We start from the raw sequence: 18,360 nt of genomic DNA on the forward strand, positions 1-18,360 counted from the left end.
CAGTTGTGCTTACAAATAAGGCATCCGGTTGTGCCTTCCTTTTTTTTCCCTCGTTTTTATGCTCCTGTGTCCCTGAGCTACTTTGGTTTCTAAATTCAGGCCTTGCATATTTATCTGTGCCATTCAATTAGACCACATCCCCAACGCTGCTATATAGTTTCACAGTATGTGGGAAATTTGGTAATTAAATGCATGCAAATGCTGCAAGAATAGAATAAATTAATTTTTCCTTAATATCAGCAGACGATTCTGTGATGTTTCTGGAGATAATACGACCAAGACACTGGCTTTTCCTTCCGTATTTCCCATCTTCTTGAGCACTTACTGTAACTCCGGAAATACCTGTTAAAGTTGACAGGAAAAGCCTTCCAGCCCTGTTGTTACATAAGGAGGAAAATCCATATGGAGGTTTTCTTGGCTCCGTGAATAAAGCCCTGGATAGGAGGGACTGAGGAGCCTGGCGCTGGGGGAGGCCCGTGGGGAGGCCGGGCCCTCCCTCGCCTCCGTTTTGCTGGATTTCGCCGGGGATGGGGAGCTCCTGCCGGGCTGGTAGGCACTATCCTTGGGGCYGAGGGCTGTAGAGGTGGCTGGTTTGGGCGACGCGAAGGTGCTTGACTTGGGTGACGCGAGGGTGGCCGTCTTGGGCGACGCAAGGGTGCTTGACTTGGGCGACATAACGGCTCGGGCGCCGTGCGTGTCCCAAGGCCACATGCAGTGYGGGTGACACAAGACTCGTCCACGCCACGTCTTGCACAGGGTTAACCTTAAAAAAGGGCCGTTGTACTTCCTGAAAAGCTTTTAAAGATTATTCCACGTCACATTAATAGGAGCCCTGCTGGATTTGCGCGTGTAAACAGAAGGGCGAGATCTGATGTGCAGTCATGGAGAGTTGGGGTGGCCAAAGCACCGAGAGACGCGTTGGGTGCCCTAGTGCCGAGCGCTCGTCCCGGGAGGCCCTGCCGCCGGCTCCGAGCTTTATTGGCGCCTGCCGGTGGCTCCCTGGGGACCCTTGGCTCCGGGCGGCCGCGACGCTCTCGCGTTGTCCCTGTGTCCCTGCGCTGCCTGACGCTTGTCCTGCCTCTGCTCTTTGCCCCTCTGCAGAGCTGACGTGTCCGGGCTGCAACACAACTAAAGAAGCTGCTGCAGGATGAAAAGATGGCAGCGCGGCTGCTCGCACCACCAGGCCCTGAGAGTTTTAAACCTTTCACTCCGGAGTCTCTGGCTAACATCGAGAAGCGCATCGCAGAAGAAAAGAAGAAGCGCCCCAAGCAAGACAGCAGCCACCGGGACGACGATGAAGACAGCAAACCCAAACCAAACAGTGACCTTGAGGCGGGGAAGAATTTGCCTTTCATCTACGGGGACATCCCCAAAGGCCTGGTTGCTGTACCACTGGAGGACTTTGACCCTTATTATATGACCCAGAAAGTGAGTCTGCACCGCACTAGCAACGAAGGCACTAAGCCGTCTCTTTGCATAGGAAGTTGCAGGTTTGAGTGTGGTTTAAACAGAAGACAAATGAGTCTTTCAATAGGGCTTTTATGTGTATATATTTACTTTTTTCTCGGTTTAACAGTATTGCTCTTGTGCTTCATATRCCTTCCAAACAATTATCCTATTTAACAAAATTAGAGATTATCGGACTAGTCTTTTAAGCAGCTACTTGGGTAGAGATGGCAGAACAAGGTCTAAAACCAGATTAACTTGTCCAAACATGACAATTTTTAACCTCCAGGGGAAGGATTTAACAGAAAGGTAACAGGTTCAGTTTGTATTTCATCTCTTGCACTGGGTTCAGTCGCARTTTGGTCGTAACAAAACAAAGGGGAGGAACTGGGACCGAATCAAAGYGAGGTGAATTGCTTAACTCCCTTTCATCTTCGTAATTTTTATTTCTCTAAATGCTGTCTGGGGAATTAAGGTGATGAGTCTGGAGGCATTTATTGCTGCAGAAATTTATTAAGAAATGAAGCAGCATCTTGGGGGAAGCGGTGAGTAAGCAAGCAGCGAACRGGAGATGGAAAAGGGGGCCCCTGTGCCAGTGAAGCAGGGAAGAGGGCGATCCCAGGATTTTTCCTAGAAGTCTTGATGACTTAAAACCAAGCTGCTTTTCTGCTGCCTCATTTAATGGCTTTCCTTCATAAAACAAAATTAAGTAAGCTAATTACTAGAAGGTTATAACTCAGACTTAGCTGTGCRCGAGGAGCTGGAGGTCGGAGTGTGTATGTGGCAGCTGTGAGTTTTGCGTGGTCCCATGTCTGTCCTGTAAACCATCGGTAAGTCGTCGTGGGCAGCAAAATGTCATGTCTTTGGGGAAGGTCCTTCTTGCCACGCTCAGGAGTTACCCTGTGGATCACGGGGCRTTATTCACGTCCCTGGCCTTGGCTGCTAACGTGCTCGCGGTTGTTGGCTGCACGTGTGCTGGTTTAGGTCCCAGCTCGGAGCAGGGTCTCAAAACGCGGCGCTGGCACCCGGCGGATCCATYGTGGGGTGGCTGTTCTGCTCCTGACAGCTTTGCTGGGAAGGAAGGAGACTGCAGAAAGATTTCCCCGGGTTAAATGAATTGGGGTGGCCTGGCTTTGATGTGGGCAGCCCGCAGCAGAGATCCGCACTGAAGAGCGGTTCCCCGCGCGTCGCGTGGCTGCTGGCACCTGACTAACGTGGGTGCGGAATGTGCCCGGGTCCGCACCGCGGGATGATTCATCTCTCCGGGTGGACAGTGTCCGTGGGGAACTGAACCCCTGGCCTCCAACCTAAACMGGGAGCGGTGCCGGGAGGAAAACGGGCGCCGCCGTGTCCTGTGGCGCTGAGTGCTGGCTCCTGTGTCAGCTCGGTGCTCCCCAGAAGTAGGAGATGGAGGGGAGCCCCTCAACCCTCGCCCGTTGTCAGTCTCCTGCGCTGGGAATGTCGCTTTTTTACCCTATAAAAACAAGACGTTTGGAATAGCTCGGCCGCAGCCGGGGCTCAGGGGCTGGAGCGGAGCCGGCCGGCGCTTCCGTCCCTGGGACACAGCACCAACATTTCCTGCCTCTCCTCCTCTCCGATCCCCTCCGGGGCAGCAACAGCTCGGCCGTGTGTTACTTTTTCCCTTCTCCAAATACACAGCGACTTCCCACAAAGGTTTTTTTTTAAGGCTATTAAAAAAGGCCCTTTTCTGAATCATCAGGAATTGCAAATCTGCTTGAATCATGGGAAGTTTTCCAAGATGTTTTTTTTCCCCTCTCTAGCATTTGCCAGAAGGCTTTGCATCATAGGTCTTTTCTTTTAAAGCTAGACATGCAGCACGCATAGGAGCAAATCAGCTGCTCGCTTTTCCTTGCAGGAGGACACGGTGATCTTGGTTTATCTAAGGAAACTGAAACTTCACTTTGCCTGCAACGCTGAACTTCCCAGTGGCCAACATGTTAACTGATATTTAAAGGAGAAACAGTGCGACCTAGAAACAGAACCACGATGCTGGGAGTCAGGACGCCCGGGTTTGGAGCCTGGCCCTGCAAGTGGCACCAGTTTGTCCAAGCTCCTTCCTTCTTTCATTTTTTTTTCTTTTTCACAAAATGGGAGTAATGGCTCTTAACAGAATCAAGAAAGTCCATTTACTCACAAGGAAAAGACTGTGGAGCTAATTTAGCACTTTTGTTTTCATTTAAGTACCAAGGAGGTTTTTTTCCCGTGATCTTTTTGCAAATGACTTGATCACCTTCCAGCTCCTGGTCTGCAGTATACRAAGGAAGCTTTACTGGCCTGTGAAACCTGCTGTGGGCACCTGAAACATTCTAAATAAATAATAATAATRAAAAAAAGGCAAATACTTGCACATGAAATTCCTTGGGGACAAGTGCAGCTGAAGTTCTTGAAAGACAACCATGTGAATGCACCTCGCAGTGGGTGCCAACCAGGTGATTGTCTTATGGCAAAGCACAGGCGTTTAAGGCAGTGGTGATCAGGATCTCTCCATCATCTCACTCATATGTCTTTTTCTTGTGGTTTTCCGGCTTTTAGGCTTCATACGTCTTTTCTTTGTGGTTTTCCAGCTTTTAGGCTTCTATCTCTTTCATTTATCTTCCTGCTGACGCTTCTGTTGAGCAGCTCTGCCCCTGGGTCTCCATCAAACAGAGCCAGGCTGTGGTCATTTTCCTGAAGCAACTTCCATGCATCCTGCTGGATTGTAGCCACCTGTTCCATGCTGGCCACGGAACAAGGAAAGGTGCGAACGCTCCTGCGGTTCYTCCAGCAAGGAGGAGCAGAAGGTGCTTGGGTATCCCAAGAGGGGCGACCACAGGCGAGCTCAGGTGGCCTGGAGGGCTCTGCCGTCAYGCGGAGCAGCCTACGCGTCTCGAACGTCAGAGCCCGGCGTGGGATTGTCTGAGGTCACCTAGAGCTCGCAGATGGGCACCTGAGGATCCTTCCAGGGTGGATGTGCCAAGAGTGACTTGCAACTTCGCCGAGTCACATGCTCCRTTTGGAAGCGCGCCCTCCAGCCCGGAATGTCACCTTGAGTGTTCAGGACTGGGAAAATTACAGGAATATGAAAGAGCGGCTAGGGGAAACATGCCTGGCTCTAGCATGTGCTTCAAGGAGCCTTCTTGCATGGCTTTGTAAGGTGAGGTTGTGGCCTTAGGAAGGCCTGGTGCTATGGCCAGCCTTGATGGGGAGAAGCAGAAGATCCAGACCATCCCAAAACCAGCCGTTTCCTATCCCCTTTCCAAAAGCAAATTGCCTTTTCCGGGCCTCGTCGCTGCAACATCATTTCTCTTTGCCCTCCCGGTGGTGTAAGCGGAGCAGCAGGGAACGTGGCTGGTTATCCCGCCTGCCATCCTGGTGGAACGCAGGCGCTGTACCCGCTCGCCGGCCGAGCGGCGCTGCTTGCAGCCAGCTTCCAGTTCGGAGTGACCGGGAGCGCGCGGAACTGGTTTGGACATGGGCCGGCAGGGAGCAGCTGGGTTGGAATTCTGGACGGGGAGATCCGGGCAATGCCCGGGGATGATGCCCAGGGATGATGCCCGGGGATGATGCCTGGGGACAATGCCCGATGATGATGCCCGGGGACCTGCCGTCACTCCGCTCCCGAAGCACCAACAACGACGCGACATGCTGAAGCAGACCAGTTCCTCAGTCMTCCTGGATGAAGAATGGATTTTGGGGGTTTCCTTTTTGAAAACATATCTTTACAGGATATGTATTTCGATACGGATCTAAATTGAAAAGATTTCCTCCAGAAGCCCCAGGGATTTCTGCTGCGCTGTGCTCTAAGCGAGAGGTTAAAAGAAGCCCAGAATGTGGCAAATACTCTTCCCCCACAAGMTGCTTGGGGTAAAGAACCAGATTCTGATAAGCAGTAGATGCATCCCCTTTCTGGGAGGGATGGAAAAGCTAATCTTGCATTTTCCATATAAAAAAGCACAGCTTTATGAGCCCGGACAGACCCGACGAGGGGGTCGCTCCGCGCGGGTGGCCGCGCGTCGCTCCATCTTGCTCCGCGGCCGTCGTGTTTCCCTGCGGGATGGCCCATCTGTTCCCTGGGCTGCTCGGGGGGCTGTTTTCCCCTCAAAGCCTCTGCCCTCTCCTGCTCGGAGCCATGCCCAGCCTGGAGCCTGCATGAAGCAGGCCAGGGTCACGCTTCCCCCACCGTTGTTCCGTCCATCCTGTCATGCTCTCCAGTAAAGAGCCGCTTTCCAGCGTTATTTTGCAAATTGATTTARATGCAGTGGCTTTAATGAAGCTCGTTCCTCAAGAGTATTTCTTTTTATACAAGAAGCATCTCTGTAGCTCCTCTAAAACATAAAAGCCCAGCCAACTTTAAGCAAACTGAGCTGGACGGAGCCTTTTCCATGACTGCCCAACAACAAACTGAAGCTTSTTGCAGGCTTCTCCCTGTCCAGCACTGCAAAATGCCGCTCTCCAGGTACTGCCTGTCTCCCAATTTGGGGCTTTGCCTCCGCAGATCTTAGAAGGGCTTAAAGATGTTCTTGGAGCTGAACCAGCAAACATTTGAAGTGCATGCAGCCATTTTGAAACCGAGTTTTAATATGTCAGCAGCATAAAGGAAAAAGAAGGTAAGATTTTCAATTGCCAGGCAGTTTTTGGGGGTTTTTCTTTCGGTTTGCAAAGCCAAGTGGAGACGYACCCAGGGTTTTCTAGGGAACATGGAGGAATTAGTGGAGGATCTTGGAGCCAGCGTGATGTGGAGCAGACTCTYCTTTGCGTTACGGTCGTAGCGAGAGGCCCCGTTGTGACTGACGTTGTGCAAAGGAGCAAGTTCAGCAAGTGCTGGAGGGCGAGCAGAGAAAGCCTGGGCCAGGATCGCCGAATCACAGAATGGGTGAGGTTGGAAAGGACCTCTAGAGATCAAGAGGAGCCTCTAAAATGAGAGAATTTGGAGATGTTTGGCGAATGGGGCAGGCAGAGGTGGCTGGTTTCTTGCTCGGGGCGGCCCTCGATCTCTCTGTGTTGGGTGGCTTGGGAAGAGTCCTGGCCTTTTGCATGATCCCTGCGTGCTGGTATAACCCCATCCGTAATTCTTGGTGCCGCAACCCAAGAGCTGTCCGAGGTTGTCTTTAAAGCGCTCCTCGTTGGGAGYGGTGTTCGTGGTTGCCATAACCAATACTTCTCTCTTAGCCCTAAACCACAACCTGGCTCGGATTTCCTTCTCAAACACTTGGCTGCTCAATGCTCCAGTTTAGCCCAGCGAGCCAAGAAGACATCGTTTCCCTTGCTAGGAGGCAAGGCAGGGGGAAGGCAGGACAGTTCTGGGGCCTGGACCCCGACCTGGGGCTCTTGGGTGGCAGACTTTGCTTCTGCTCTGTGTAATACCCAATAAAACAGGCTGGCCTGAAGAAGAATTACTAAGGGTGTGCTGGAAGGTATGTTTTACCCTAATGGGAGCATCTTAAGGGAAACTATTATTTAGAAAAGCAGAAAATAGTCTTTTACTGCTAAAGTTGTTGGTCTTTCTTGTATAATTCATACTTTGGTTTTCATGCATTAACTCTCTCTTTTCTCTTTCTTTCTCTCTTTCTTTCTCTGCAGACCTTTGTAGTACTAAACAGAGGGAAAACACTCTTCCGATTTAGTGCCACACCTGCCTTGTACATTTTAAGTCCTTTTAATCTGTTTAGAAGAATAGCTATTAAAATTTTGATACATTCATATCCTTTTTTATTACTGAGTTCTTTTGGCTTGGTTTACTGCTTGGAAAACCTCTGCCCTGGGGGCTGGCAGGCACAGAAATGTGTATTTTGAGTGAAAACCATAGCCCTTAGATACAGCCTATGAAATAACATTGCCTTTATATTCCCTGCTAAATTGGGTCTACCTTTGTCAATTCTTCCACCAATATATGGACTTTGATAAGTATTGGAGCGGCCACCATTTAAAGTTAGGCTTCCAAGGAGAGGCTTGAGCTTGAACTAGCTGCTRAAACGGTTCGACACAAACGTTATCTGGAGAAGCAGCCGAAGATACTGTAAATATAATGAGATGCTGACTAATTTCTTGCTGTTTTGACATGGCTCGAACTTGGTTCTAGTGGCAGAGCTGTTCCTAAACGCTGCTGGGCTGCGGCGAGCTCTGCCCGCTCCAAGGCATCACCCGGTTAGCGAGGGAAAAGAGGAAAACTAATAGCACATTGGCTGAGCTGGCTTGTGCCGTTTGRTTTTAGGTAGCAACTCTAAAACTGATCTTAGGGAAACAAATCCATTTGTTGCTTTAGAGGCTGCTGTGYAGTTGCTTCCTGCATCTCCTATGAGGAAACCCCTTCTGCATCTTTTAATGCTTCAAGCTCCACATGGGATCTGATGCTGGGAACAGGCTCTCTTTCAGCACACGCAGCAAGGGGGGTCCCAAGCACAAGGCAGCTGTCGATTGAAGGGGACGAGGAGGAAAAACTCTATTTTTAATGAGTTGAAGGGATCTGACTCCCAAGCAGCCCTCCTTCCTCTTTCCCTGAGCAGAAGGCCATGGAAAGCWGGAATGCCAGCCGGGAGGGAGGGCCGGGCCGCCCCGCAGCTCCGTGAGCCCTGGGAAGACRGGAGCAGTTGGGAAGAGCCACCCCAGTGTCCCTATGATCCTTGACTTTGTTCCACAGTATTTAGCATGATCATTATGTGCACTATTTTGACCAACTGTGTATTCATGACTTTTAGTAACCCGCCTGAATGGTCGAAGAATGTGGAGTAAGTAAATACTTTTTGTACCTTTCTAACACTCTTATGCAATGTTGTTTTCTGGCTGGTCCGAGATCTTTTCCYACTTGTATTTACATTAGCACGAGTACAAGCAGTCTTCTATATCCGCTTTGCTTAGAAAAGAGCCTGTAGTTTACCTTTATTTCATAACTAAGCTTACATTTCTGCAGACTTCTGAGTCCTGCTCTCTCTTCTCCTTTTAACAGGTATACATTCACTGGTATTTATACGTTTGAATCACTTGTGAAAATTATTGCAAGAGGTTTCTGTATAGATGGCTTTACTTTCCTACGCGATCCATGGAACTGGCTAGATTTCAGTGTGATCATGATGGCGTAAGTTGCATTTTTAGATTATTTCAGGTATTTGTTATATGTGGGAGGGCATCACATCTTAGGAAGAGTGTGGGCGTCTAAGTCAAAAATAAACCAAGGAGAACTTAAGTGAATCCCCAAAAGATTTCTCTCTCAATTTTCAAATGGAAGCTCTAGCTTCACTTAGAATCACAGATCTAAACTGCAGCTCAATGGAATTAGCAGAGCTGCAGCTGCAAAAAAAGGGCAGTTTTCCTAATAGCTGCCGTTGTTAATGTGTGATTTTACAATAGCGTTGAGCATTTTAGGTTGTCCAGGGTGCCAGAGCAGCCGYTCGCTGTGTTGAACGTAGCTTTAGGAGCCAAACGTCGCTAAATCCGGTGGCCGCTCCGTCCCTCTGCAGCCTTCCTGCGGGCTGCAGTTTCCCAGGCTGCGGTGGACGGTTCCCGGCCTGTTTCAGCTGGAGAAGCAGTGTGAAAAAGGAAAGACTTTCTTTTGCCTCCTTGGTCTTTTCTCTTGTGCTAGCTCAGCTTGCCTTGCTCTGAGGATGAGGAGATCTGTGGATATTGGGCTTCCTCCCGAAGCTGGAGGCTGAAGCCTCCTGGCTTCCCGTTTCTTAGTCCTCCAGCTCAGGTCGCTGGGGAAGTGACTGCTTTTTCTCTTCTGCATTCGTTTGGGGCTGCAGATTTTTGGGCTCCCCCAGGCAACCGAGGCCGGTGAAAACCCGGGGCCAACGTAGGTGGCTCTGGGAGCTAAATGCAAGTTGCAAGTGGAGTTTGTTTGCAATGACAGGAGGCCACATGTTGGCCGGATTCCACAGCGCAGAGTGTTGGTTTTCCTCAATATCTACTCTTTTTTCTCCTTGCCTTTTGGTTGTCTGTTGAAATGACATTCCAAAGGTTGTGCATTGCCCAAAGAAAGGCAAATAGCCCGTAAGCAGCAACACTTGAGTTTTGCTTTTCTCCCCAAAGMGTCCAGAGGAAAAACTCTATTCTCAGTGGTGACAAAAAGGCAGCTTTAGAGCTGTTATCCTCTGTGTCCCTCCGGTTTGTCCCTCTCTAAGACGGGGATAAGGGCACCTAACTGTGGCTTGCACATGGGGAGCAAAGCGCAAAGAATTAAAACAAAGTGCAGTAAGAAAAGCCAAAGCTGATGGTTCTTCATGAAAAACATGAAGGGCAAAGGAGTAAACCGACCTGAAATCATTGAACTGAGGCTGAGTCTGCCGGCGCGTTTGGCAGTTCTACCCTCTGCTGTAGAGATCCCATTGGGTTCCTGTGTGCGGGGTAGGAGAGAAGGCAGAGCTGGATCAGCCGGCTCGGAGCGAGAGACAGAGGCCGTTTTCACCCTGAAACTTCCCGTCTCTCTCCCTTCAGTGCCAGTTCTAAAACGTTTTGACTTAACGAGCTGTTTCCTGCAAACAGACAGCTGTAGTCACAGGCAGGTGACCCCAATGGTGCCATTAACTCTGGTTTAATTCTGCAGGTATATAACAGAGTTTGTAAACCTAGGCAATGTTTCAGCTCTGCGCACTTTCAGGGTACTGAGAGCTTTGAAAACTATTTCTGTAATTCCAGGTAAGGCGGCCTCCGGTTGGTGTTAGCTGTTGGGTACAGGCCCCTGTGAGTGATGTATTGCTTTGTCTGTAGTTGTTGTTTTCTCGGTGTGTGTTTTGTCATTGTGTTTTTTGTGTGTGACCTCCCTCATTGCAGATATGTCACAGAGTTTGTGGACCTTGGGAATGTCTCAGCCTTGAGAACTTTCAGAGTTCTCCGAGCTTTGAAAACTATCTCTGTTATTCCAGGTGAGAAACCGTTAAGCATTAAAGGCCAGTCTTGCCTGTGTCTCTTTTCCTTATCTTCTCCCTCGTCCTGCACTGCTTACATCCCAGAAGTGGCACTGGGATGGTTTTGAAGGGCTTTGCAGTCTGTGCAAATAGAGGGGTTTGAAATTAATACAAGGCTTCCGAGCTGTCAARTTTGCTCTCTACCCAGAGGAGCTGCCTGCTGTTCTGCACCTCTCTGTCTCCGGGTGTGCATACAGCCAGTCTCCTAAACGAAAGCCAGCCCGAAAGCTCGGCTCAACAGGAGGGAAGGATCAGGTGCCTTCCTGCTCGAGCCAAAGAGTTTCATGCTCCATGAGCCATCCCATCAGCACCAGTGTTTCCAGAGCTGTTTTAGGAGCAAAACCAAGCAAAACCTTCCTGCCTAGGCCAGGGTCTCCGTTTAGTGACGACGAGCTGCCCTCGCTGCTGCCACGGAGGCTTCACATTTGGCTCTTATATTTTTGCTGTTCTGATTCTGGACTATATGCTATTCTGGACTGATATACTATGCTATTCTGGACTGATAATGGTCCTGCGGCTTCCTCAGGCTGCACTTATGTGTTTGCCAAAAAAAGGAACAGGGATTTAGAAGCCCATCACTGTTCTCCCCTCTGCAGACTGCTAAACCCATCAGATGTACCTGGCTGTTGTGCATGATGCTCTTAAGTGGAACCTGCTTTTCTTGCGCTGAATGAGGGAATGCTGGAATAATGTTCTTACTTCGCCTTTCCTAATGTCCGGCAGTGCACACACAGAGAGCAAAAGGGATTTGGTAATTGCTGATAGCAGTGCACTAGATGGATCTGAAATGCAGCTGTGAGTTTATCAGCCTGCCACAAGTATTAACTGGCTTGCTAATCAAGAAGCATCAATGTGAAGTTTTCTGTGTGTTCTGCTTTCATGGGCAGAGCAAAATGCAGGTGATGCAACTTTGATGAGCTGGTTCCTGAGTGTGTGACCGCATGCCCGGTGCTGGGGGAGAGCAGAGCTCCTTCTCCCCACGCTGCTCAGCACTAAAGGAGCTTTCCTTGCTGCTCAAATGAAAGCAAGGAGAGGTGGTCGCAGACCCTTCCCGTCCGTGTGGCCCCTTCTTTGCTGCGGGATGATTCGCTGCCCGCGCTGCGACTGCTCCTGTTGAGTATTAAATGCACCAAGCTCAGCCCTGGCTAGAGCTGCACGTGGCAAAACTGCAGTTATTTTTATCAGTGAGGCTTGGGGGTGGATTTGCCCCAGCTGCAGTTCTGCAGCGTGCAGGGGAGGTGCAAACCTTGCTCCCGTCTTGGTGTCACTGCTAACGACACAAGAGCATTTCTCTGATTAACCTGTGGGGTTATTTAACACAAAGCCGGGCTTAGTGTGCTCTTCATGGCTTTCAGCATTACCATGTTTCCCGGCAGAAGAGATTTTTAGAATACACTTAATATATTGAAATAAAGCAGTGTTCGCTGAGTGCCGTGGTGCATGTGATGGAAGGGGAGTTTTAACATTGTGCTGAGCTAATGGGGAAATCATCTTGTGTTGTGACAAGAGCGAACTGCATCACCTATAAATAATTAGGATGCTGCTCGGGGTGGTTTTTCTAGAGAAGATAAAAGAAATATTGGCAGGAGAACGTGCCACTGGTGAGAGGTGGTGCAGGCAGCGGGGCTGGCCGGAGGGCAGGAGCAGGGCCGGCACCCCCGATACATGTGAACTGAAAAAAGACACTTCAGAACTTTTTCCTCCACGAGAATTCCTTGTTTATGTATTTCTGAATCTTGACATGCCTGACGTGGGTGAAACCGGTGATAGAAAAGCATTTCTTGTCAAAAGTTTCTAATTTGTTGTAGAATTGACCTCAGCCGAGGCTTGGATCTAACCTGGCCCTACTGAAAATGTGCTCAGCTGCCCCTGGCTTTGCTTTTTCTTTCCATCTTCTGAGTTGGTTCCTTTAAGCAGCCTCTTGTTCATTGGGATATTTTGCATGTTTGATGCAGTCCAAAGAAGTGTTTCAAGACCAGAATAATTGCTTGGATTTCAAAATACCCATCCTGATTGAAGCTTTAAATATGTCACAAGCAGAACCTTTGCATCGGTGCCCTTCCAGTTAACACGAGTTGCATTGGCGTGGAAGCACTGAGAGACGGGGTATGACGTGGGAATTATACATGAGCCATGGATGATAAAATACATAGCAAAAAGCCGGAGCTAGCAGTAGATGTGAGTACGAAACCTATGAAGCCAAAACACTCAACAAATTCTTAAATGCCATTATTGACGTGGATGAAGAAAAAGGACTTGGGCTTGAATTCGTGTGTCTAGGAGGACCTGCAGGTTTCACTCAACTTTACTCCATCACTTCTAGGATTGGTCTAGTCAGCTCTTAGAGAGGAGATCTCCAGCATTCTTCAGARCAGAAACTTTCTTAGAAGAAGTGTGTTTTGCCCTCAGTTAACTGAATTTGTCCTTGATGGCCAAATATTACTTTGCTCTTTGCATTGAAAAAATATGGTAGAAGATTTTTATTTGCTGAAGCATTATATGAATTTGAACAGCGAGACAGTTTGATTTGCACAGTCTCTGGGGTTTGGTGAGCAGGAAGAGGGGATTGTCAAGGGAGAGGAAGGTAAGAGCAATGTTTCCCAAGCTTTCCATGAAAATATGGAGAAACCCATCCCCAAACCGCCTCTTCAACCTCCTTTGTATGCAGGATAATCCAGCTGGACATGAAAGGCTCACRTACAAGGTCTCAGTGCTGGATCATTGCTGCACCCAAAATTCGTTCTTATTTTATCACCAACTGGATCTAAGCGAAGGATTCGGCTACTGCAGGGAAGGCAGAATGCTGAAGCTGTTCACTTAAGCAATACAAACTTGCAACGCAGACAGTACGACATGTATTTGATCTTTATAASTTGTAGCTCGTGCCAATAAGCCAGATTTAAGCAAAGCTAAATGCGTCCACGGAGAAGGTTATAACAGAGCATCTTGATTTAACATCTTTGCTTAGACAAACCCTGCTGTTGGTTACAATGATTTTKAAGCGTGCTTTGCATGCTCCTCTACAAAACTTGGATATTTTGAAGGATGAACTTCTGTGTTTTGGCCTAACTAGGGCAAGTTGAGCATTGAAACTCCGACTTAACATCTGGCATGGGGATGAATCATTCATCATTTACTTTGTCGGGGGAGAAAAACCTGAACGCAAGAGGTGCAGCTTTGGGTGCCCAGGAATGGGGCCATTTTCAAGCACCGTCCCTGTGCTACAGTCACGGTGTCGGGGTAACACACCGTATGCTTTTGAGGTTTCCATGTCTTTTTATTCCACGGAGTGATTTCTAGTCTTGCTTTCTTTCCTACAGGCCTGAAGACCATCGTGGGCGCCCTGATTCAGTCCGTGAAGAAGCTGTCAGATGTGATGATCCTGACCGTGTTCTGTCTCAGTGTCTTTGCTCTCATCGGGCTGCAGCTCTTCATGGGCAATTTGAGGAACAAGTGCGTGATCTGGCCCATCAACGTCAACGAGACCTTCCTGGACAACGGCTCCAGGGGCTTCGACTGGGAGGAATACACCAACAATATCTGTAGGTATTTCTGCAGCCATGGCCCCCCAAACCGTATGGTTTGACTTCGTGCTGTTGACCAGCATTTCTGACGTGACCTTTGTGGTGTGCCCAGCTTTGCATGTCGAAAAACCCCATTTTTGGATAACTTTCAGTTCGCAGAATCCTAACCTTTGTTAACATGTTCGTAGTTGAGCTCCTCTCTTTAGAAAGTCTGGAGTGTGATGTTTCTAGCTAAATAAAGACTTGGTCTGAAGTGCCTTTGTTTCCAGTTAAAAACAGGATATCAATAAGATAAAAGAGAAGTAGCTCTGTCCATTTAAATCCCTGAACTCTGTGCTGAGGCCCTGGTGTAGTTCTGCTGTTTGTCGTTTGGCGAATGCACACAAAGTTGCTCCTGCCTGTTTCAGCTTGCTAACCAGAAGGGACCTGTTTGGCAGGATTTTCTGAATTCTGAATTTCTAAAGATGCTGCAGGTGATCAAGGAGCCAGACTCCAAGTTTTCATAATTTAATTTCTTCTTCCCTTCCCGCACTGAACTAAGCTGCTCTGCTGTGCAGACCCCCAGTCTTCATTTTTATTCAAAATTCTCTAYTGCTTTTCAGAAGGGTGCTTAATCTTGGGCAAAGTTAGTGGGGTTAGTGCTATTTAAAGCTGAGTTAGTCCCCTGTTAAATTGCTCCGTCAGGCCCTCACAGGACTGCTCAGTTAACGTTTTTGCAGTGTTATACTATGTGAAATCCTTTAACTCCATAGGTGTGCATGCAGCTAATTCTTTATCTTTTTCATCTTCAGCCAATTTTTACATAATTCCTGGGGCTCCYGATCCCTTGCTCTGTGGTAACAGCTCAGATGCAGGGTGAGTGTTGGCGTTTATTAAAGACTCTRATTGCTGGTGGTGTTTGTTCTTGGTTAAAAAAACCTCTGGAATATTCCCCTTTGYTTCCTGTGTTAATTCTTACATTAATTTGCATGCAGGAGGTTTAAATTTCTTTCATGCGCAGGACGAGGGTGGCAGGGGTTTTCTCAAGTATTATCCATCAGCCTCCTTGATACGCTATTCTCAGCGAGCAAAGCAAAATGCTTGGTTTGCTGTTAGTGTTGGGAAGGTGTCCTGAGCATGGGTAATGTGCACGGTGTGAGTTCACCTGCTGCCTTTTCCTTCTATTCCTGACCCAATTGTGTTCCTTGTGTGCCTTACAGCCAGTGTCCGGAGGGCTACACGTGCATGAAAGCAGGACGAAACCCCAACTATGGGTACACGAGCTTTGACACTTTCAGCTGGGCTTTTCTGGCTTTATTTCGCCTTATGACTCAGGACTTTTGGGAAAACTTGTATCAATTAGTAAGTAAACAGTTTGCTTTGGTGTTGTACAAGGTGAGAAGTCGGGGTCAAGTTGGGAAAGGAAAGATGTCCAACTTACCACCTGCCTAGTACGTGAAAAAGTGATGCCAGGTAGAGCTGCAGAACGAGACACTGCGTGTTGAGGAGGGAGGGCACCTGGAAGTGGGTGTTGCACTTACAAACCCAGAAGGATCCTCAGCAGATAGGAAGCTAAATGCAGAATGCTTAATTCCGCATAAGAAACTTCCCTGCCTGCTGCTGACACCCTGTGCAGCTTTGGCTCCCCTCGTAGCAGGTGCTCAGGCACTTCAGAGGACAGAGCGTTTCCTTGTAACCTGAGGACGCTTTGGGGACCTTGCTGAGATGGCTCTTTTTGATGGAGCCCAAGTATTGAGTTTCACGTTGTACTTCTGAATCCTTCCTAACTTCCACTCCATTACTTGTTACCTTAAGAAGAGGRACATCACCTTCAGAAATCCCTCTAGAAATTACTTTCTATTTTTCCTTTTCTCTTCCCTCTGTCATTCTTTTCCACTTCCAGACCTTACGGGCAGCGGGGAAAACCTACATGATCTTCTTTGTCTTGGTGATCTTTGTGGGATCCTTCTATCTCGTTAACCTGATTTTGGCTGTGGTAGCTATGGCTTATGAGGAACAGAACCAGGCCACRCTGGAGGAAGCAGAGCAGAAAGAGGCAGAATTTAAAGCCATGTTAGAACAATTGAAAAAGCAGCAGGAGGAAGCCCAGGTGAGCATTTTGATCAAGAGCTTTTAATGAGCTTGCATATTTTTAGATTTATTTAGTGGAATATTAGTCCAGGTAAGATCTGACTTCTTTTGGCTTTCTCTGCCCTTCGCCCTCAGGCTGCTGCCATGGTCACCTCAGCGGGGACGGTCTCTGAAGATGCAGTGGAAGATGACGGTGGAGGGAGAGGGTCCCGGAGCTCTTCGGAGATTTCCAAGCTCAGTTCCAAGAGTGCCAAAGAGCGCCGAAATAGGAGGAAAAAGCGGAAGGACAAAGAGCTGTCGGAAGGAGAGGAGAAGGGGGACAATGAGAAGGTGTTCAAGTCTGAATCAGAAGATGGCATGAGGAGGAAAGCGTTCAGGCTACCAGACAACAGGCTAGGAAGGAAATTTTCCATCATGAACCAGGTAGGATTCATTTCCTGCTCTGGTGTTTCTTGCTGATTTGTATTCAGGGTAATAGCCTGGTTTAGATCCTGATTAGCACTTCAGAGGAATCTGCCTGCTGATTTAAGCTGACGATGGTTTGGGGGACACTTGGGATGCAGATCGATGGTCCTTGCACTCACTTCTCCTAACATAAATTATTACTGAGATTAGGGAATTTAACAAGCTAACTTGATTTAGGAGCTCGGTTGATTTACAACTAGGGGATTTATTGCTCCGAAATCACTCAGGTGCCTGAGGCCCATCCGTGGGCTCCAGCCCAAACTCCCTTCGCAGTGGAGCTCAGCCGGGCAAGGGGATTTAAGTCCGCAGCCTCTCAGCGTAGCCGAGGCCAGGGTGGTCTGCGCAGGGCGACGAACCCGCTCGAGCAGCACTGGTGACACCGCAGCCCGGTGGTTTCTCCACGCTGTTGACCCTGTTGCCCTTCTCTCTCCTCCCCCAGTCTCTCCTCAGTATCCCTGGCTCCCCTTTCCTCTCCCGCCACAACAGCAAGAGCAGCATCTTCAGCTACAAAGGGCGCTTCCGCGACCCGGCCTCCGAGAACGAGTTTGCCGACGACGAGCACAGCACGGTGGAGGAGAGCGAAGGCCGGAGAGACTCCCTCTTCATCCCCATCCGCGGCCGCGACCGCCGCAGCAGCTACAGCGGCTACAGCGGCTACAGCCAGGGCAGCCGCTCCTCGCGCATCTTCCCCAACCTGCGGCGCAACGTCAAGAGGAACAGCACGGTGGACTGTAACGGCGTCGTGTCCCTCATCGGGGGCCCGCCGTCCAGCATGCCGGGCGGCCGCCTTCTCCCTGAGGTGAAAATAGATAAGGCAGCTGCCGATGACAGTGTAAGGAAGTCAGTGAGTAGGCAGCGTAGGCATGGCGGTCTCTCCTCCTCCGCTTCCCCGTATGCCGCCCTCCGAGTGACACAGGCTCCCTCATGGAATGAGTTGGGTCGTCGGAGCGCAGGCGGCGACCTAGGCGTTGAATTTCTTAAAARACTGCTTTAACTTTCCCCTTTTCCCTTCTCAGTCTTACTGACCCACATACTTTTCCTCTGGCTTCCTGGGAAAAAAAGGCTTGGAATTGAGTCCCTAATTGGAGRCGTAAAAGCAGCAGAAATCCTTGGCGTTTGTCAGGGTGATTCCTAGCTATCGATTTATCAAAGCTTGGGACTRGGGGCACRGATCAAAGCGTGTTGCAAATGTTTYGCYACAATAAGAAATCCTAYTTGGGAATTTGGAAGGAAATATAAAGAAAATCTTAGAGTTGTCAGTAAATCGAAAAGGGAGACCTTTTTAGTGGGAGCAGGAATGCCTTTGAGCAAAAACAAGGGGCTTGTTTTCTTAATTTTTACCAAGTTAAGGCATATTTTATGGGAAACTCCTGGGAGACACCAGCTCTTARGGGCACCAGCTCGTGGAAGGTCTCTTAGAGAGATGAGCTTGCAGAAGGCAAAGGCAACGTCTGCAAAAGGAGCAAAGTTGCCCTCCAGAAGGCAGCCCTGGCAGAGGGACTGGACACAAGAAAAATTACAACTCAGGTCAAACACGGGATTTAGGAATGACCACCGCCAGAAAATTCAAGTCCAGATTTTAGGGTTTGCGTAGAACGATAGAAATATTTGGATAGAATTGAGACATTTTTCTGAAAGTGACTTGAATTTGGATTTAGCATTTCTGGAACATGTAAAAATCCATGCGAAGGAGGAAATGTAGCTTAGCCAGCACCGAGTGCTGCACCCTGAAGTGTTGAAGGAGGTTTAAGGGAGTATCTCTGTGGACTGTGCTAATTTCATTGCTATTAAACTCTGTGGGTTGATTTTACAAGGGGAGATGTTAAACTGATACAAATAAGGAGTTTTTAGAAATATTTTCCATTTCTGARTTTTCCTTGGCAGTGCTTTTTTGAAATGAGTTGGCTGAATTGGCAGTTGCTAATTTTTTTAATGGATCAATAGCTCAAAAAATAAGT

At 48.7% G+C, this 18,360-nt stretch overlaps 1 protein-coding gene across 3 annotated transcripts in view; it reads left to right on the plus strand.

Moving 5' to 3' along the window:
- The first annotated feature begins 1,107 nt into the window (after window positions 1-1,107).
- The window catches only part of SCN8A (sodium voltage-gated channel alpha subunit 8), a 36,426-nt gene continuing 19,173 nt past the window's right edge, over window positions 1,108-18,360 (plus strand). For 2 of the 3 annotated variants that reach the window (XM_026042793.1, XM_026042794.1), the window contains exons 1-11: window positions 1,108-1,428; window positions 7,027-7,145; window positions 8,082-8,171; window positions 8,390-8,518; window positions 10,210-10,301; window positions 13,664-13,885; window positions 14,659-14,722; window positions 15,067-15,208; window positions 15,750-15,956; window positions 16,073-16,360; window positions 16,842-17,201. In XM_026042793.1, the coding sequence (XP_025898578.1) occupies window positions 1,156-1,428; window positions 7,027-7,145; window positions 8,082-8,171; window positions 8,390-8,518; window positions 10,210-10,301; window positions 13,664-13,885; window positions 14,659-14,722; window positions 15,067-15,208; window positions 15,750-15,956; window positions 16,073-16,360; window positions 16,842-17,201 (1,986 nt within the window). In that variant the 5' untranslated portion in view covers window positions 1,108-1,155. Of the gene's footprint in view, window positions 1,429-7,026; window positions 7,146-8,081; window positions 8,172-8,389; window positions 8,519-9,982; window positions 10,075-10,209; window positions 10,302-13,663; window positions 13,886-14,658; window positions 14,723-15,066; window positions 15,209-15,749; window positions 15,957-16,072; window positions 16,361-16,841; window positions 17,202-18,360 lie in introns of all 3 variants that reach the window. The other variant, XM_026042795.1, reaches the window with a different exon arrangement.

Source organism: Nothoprocta perdicaria, unplaced genomic scaffold (assembly GCF_003342845.1).
Source record: "Nothoprocta perdicaria isolate Ctin4 unplaced genomic scaffold, notPer1 scaffold_314, whole genome shotgun sequence".
Classification (NCBI taxonomy): Eukaryota; Metazoa; Chordata; class Aves; order Tinamiformes; family Tinamidae; genus Nothoprocta; species Nothoprocta perdicaria.